This window comes from Mandrillus leucophaeus, unplaced genomic scaffold (assembly GCF_000951045.1).
Source record: "Mandrillus leucophaeus isolate KB7577 unplaced genomic scaffold, Mleu.le_1.0 Scaffold384, whole genome shotgun sequence".
Classification (NCBI taxonomy): domain Eukaryota; kingdom Metazoa; phylum Chordata; class Mammalia; order Primates; family Cercopithecidae; genus Mandrillus; species Mandrillus leucophaeus.
In genome coordinates this window covers 1,168,957-1,171,982 of record NW_012104076.1, presented here as the reverse complement: position 1 = coordinate 1,171,982, position 3,026 = coordinate 1,168,957, and the positions used below count along the sequence as shown (strand labels likewise).

The 3,026-nt window shown below is 37.6% G+C and overlaps 1 protein-coding gene across 1 annotated transcript in view; it reads left to right on the top strand.

Annotated features, from left to right (window-relative positions):
• The window catches only part of TTC39B (tetratricopeptide repeat domain 39B), a 163,475-nt gene that overhangs the window by 107,345 nt on the left and 53,104 nt on the right, over positions 1-3,026 (top strand). The window contains exon 4 of the mRNA XM_011990864.1: positions 70-180. Coding sequence (XP_011846254.1) covers positions 70-180 — 111 coding nt within the window. The remainder of the gene's footprint in view (positions 1-69; positions 181-3,026) is intronic.

Here is a 3,026-nt window from a genome sequence, read left to right as displayed (position 1 = left end):
CACTCCCTGGGGACAACTTGTTGATGGTAAAACTACAGAAATTCTCTGTGTTTTTTTCTTGATCTTTAGTTCATCATCAACCAAGGTGGATCTCAAGAGTGGCCTCGAAGAATGTGCTGTGGCATTGAACTTATTTCTAAGCAACAAATTTACAGATGCCTTAGAATTGCTTCGCCCCTGGTAATTTACTTTGTGTCTTTCAGATAAAATATCTTTCAGATGTTTCTGATGATTCTTTGATGTCATGCTTGTAAATTAATTTATCTGTTCCCATCTGAATATTGATAAGCTAATTTAGTTCAGACCTCCTTACTTTGGTCACTTTTAAAATTCAGTTTAGAAATCTGAGTTTTCAAATATAATCAGTAGAAAATTCCTGATTGTTTTGCATATTTTAATCTCTCTTGTTCAGATATTGTCATCTTATAAGTAGTTTTATAAGGATTCAATTTTGCTTTCTTCAGTGAAATATTTTTATGTTTGTTCCTTTTAAATATTGAAAAAAATTTCCTTTGAAATGGGGAGGGGAAGAACCAGAATATGCTGATCTCAATGCTAAAAAGAAATTTAAGATAATAAGAATATTACTGGAGTTCTCTATTTGTTCGACAAACAAGTTAAGCAATTTAATTTCAATTAATAGTACCTGTTAAGTTTTCAGATGTGGCAATAAAACCTGTGCTTGCCTGTTTACTCGGTCTTTATCTTGACAATAGTCTTACATTGTGCCCTCAAACACTTGTTTAGATGAAGCTTAGACCTCATATAATAATTTCCTAGAAGTTTACTTCGGCACAAAAGTGGGCAATCTCATTCCTTACTTTGAGTGGTTACTAGGGTGACTGGATTCTGGTCATCTGAATCTTAGAGATTAATTGACCTGCTGAAGAGCTGCTATGGAAATTCTGTTAAGATTTAGAATAGCTGTAGTCAAGGTGGGTCAGCTGTCATTCCACAGGTTAAGAACAAATGATGAAATCGATGGTGAAGCCCTGTAGTCTAAGGAAATCTTTCAGTGTTGTCTTCAATATTTGCCTCACAATCTCCACCTTGCCTGTCCCGTGCTTTTTTCCCTCTGTCCTTCTCAGTCCCTCAGACTTCTCTGTCTTCTGTCTCTACCTCCTTTTGTCTGCTTGTCTTTCCCTCTCTCTTGGCCTCTCCTGTGTCTTTTCTCAGCCTGCTTGCCTGTCTTCTTTGGGTTTTTGAATGTTTTTATTGATGAGCCATAGTTGTACCTATTTTTGGAGTACATATGATAATTCCTTACCTGTACACAATGTTCAATGATCATCAGGGTAATTGGGTTATCCATCACCTCAAACATTTATCTTTTCTTAGTGTCAGGAACATTTATAATTATTCTCTTCTAGCTGTTTTGAAATAACAATAAATTATTGTTAATTATAATTATGAAATACTAGAAGTTATTTCTTCCATTTAACTGTATTTTTGTACTCATTATCTCCTTTGATTTTTATTCAAACAAGTCTTTCTCTGCCACTGACACACAGCTGATCATGACATGGGATGAAAATAAACGATTTAGTGTTGTATTCAGTCAGGTTCATCTCTGAGTTTTATACATGTTTCACTGTTTAAATGGCTTAGGCCTGTAATCCCAGCACTTTGGGAGGCTGAGGCAGGCGGATCACCTGAGGTCGGGAGTTCGAGACCAGCCTGACCAACAGGGAGAAACCCTGACTCTACTAAAAATACAAAAAATTAGCCGGGCATGGTGGCGCATGCCTGTTATCCCAGCTACTCGATAGGCTGAGGCAGGAGAACCACTTGAACCCAGGAGGCAGAGGTTGCGGTGAGCCGAGATCGTGCCATTGCACTTCAGCCTGGGCAACAAGAGCAAAACTCTGTCTCAAAAATAAATAAATAAATAACTAATACTTTTCCCTCATTTGAAATAATTTTTTTTTCTTCTTGAAAGAGCTTCCAGTTAAAAATGTGAGGTTTGAAACCACAATTAATGATTAACTTTGAGCTGCTCTGATTCCTTGTGGTTCTTTTGAACAGATAGTGAGTGCCCTCAATGTTCAGGACAAGCTGCAAATTACCAAAGGATGTTTAGACTATTTCCGTGGGGGCAAAAAATAATGTGGCTTGTATTTGTTTTGCATGGCAGCAGGCTGTTATGCATTAATATTTAAATTAAAAACAAAACCATGCATTAGCATTTTAAACCTTATAAATAATTAATACAGCTTAAGAAGTTTTGAGAAAATAAATGATGTTCTCATAGCCCGAGAATCTGGATGTCTGCCATCCGTTAGGAGTCATTAACATCCTTAAGAATCCTGAAGCAGTTCTCACTGTAACTTGATGATTTGAAATATCAAGAACTTTAATCAGGAATTTCAGATAATGGGATTAGACTAGATATAAGGTCTGACATCTACTTTGGTCATGGCTCTTGTGACCAGCCTAACTTGTTCCAAAATCTTGTTTGCTCTTGGCCTTTGGCTGGAGAGGAGAGGAATTACTTTAAATGAGCCTTTATTTTTGAAAAAACATATCGGAATCTCTCTGTCAAAAAATACATTTCCAGCGGCCTTTATTTTAGCACTTATTTCAGAGCCAAAGGTGGTAGTGTGCTGCCCTCTTTTCAACTGAAGACAGTGGGTTTGCTTGGAATCTGCCTGCAGGCTGCCCTCTTGTGTTGAAATAGGGAAATGCATATTGTCCCCTTCAACCTGGAACATTTTGTTCTGCCTGTGTGGGTTTACATTGGAAAGTCCTTGGTACTTGAGTTTTTAAGAGGTTACTTTTCACCACCCATATAATTTTGGTGATTATGGTGAAGGAATAAAGGTTACTGTGCAAGTCAGAACATGCATTTCCTAGGATTTCTTATGATCAGTATTTCCATTGAATTAAAATGTCTGAATTCCCTGTTTTCTCCCCAGGGCTAAGGAGAGTATGTACCATGCTCTGGGCTACAGTACCATTGTGGTGTTGCAGGCTGTCCTGACCTTCGAGCAACAGGACATCCAAAATGGCATTTCTGCCATGAAGGA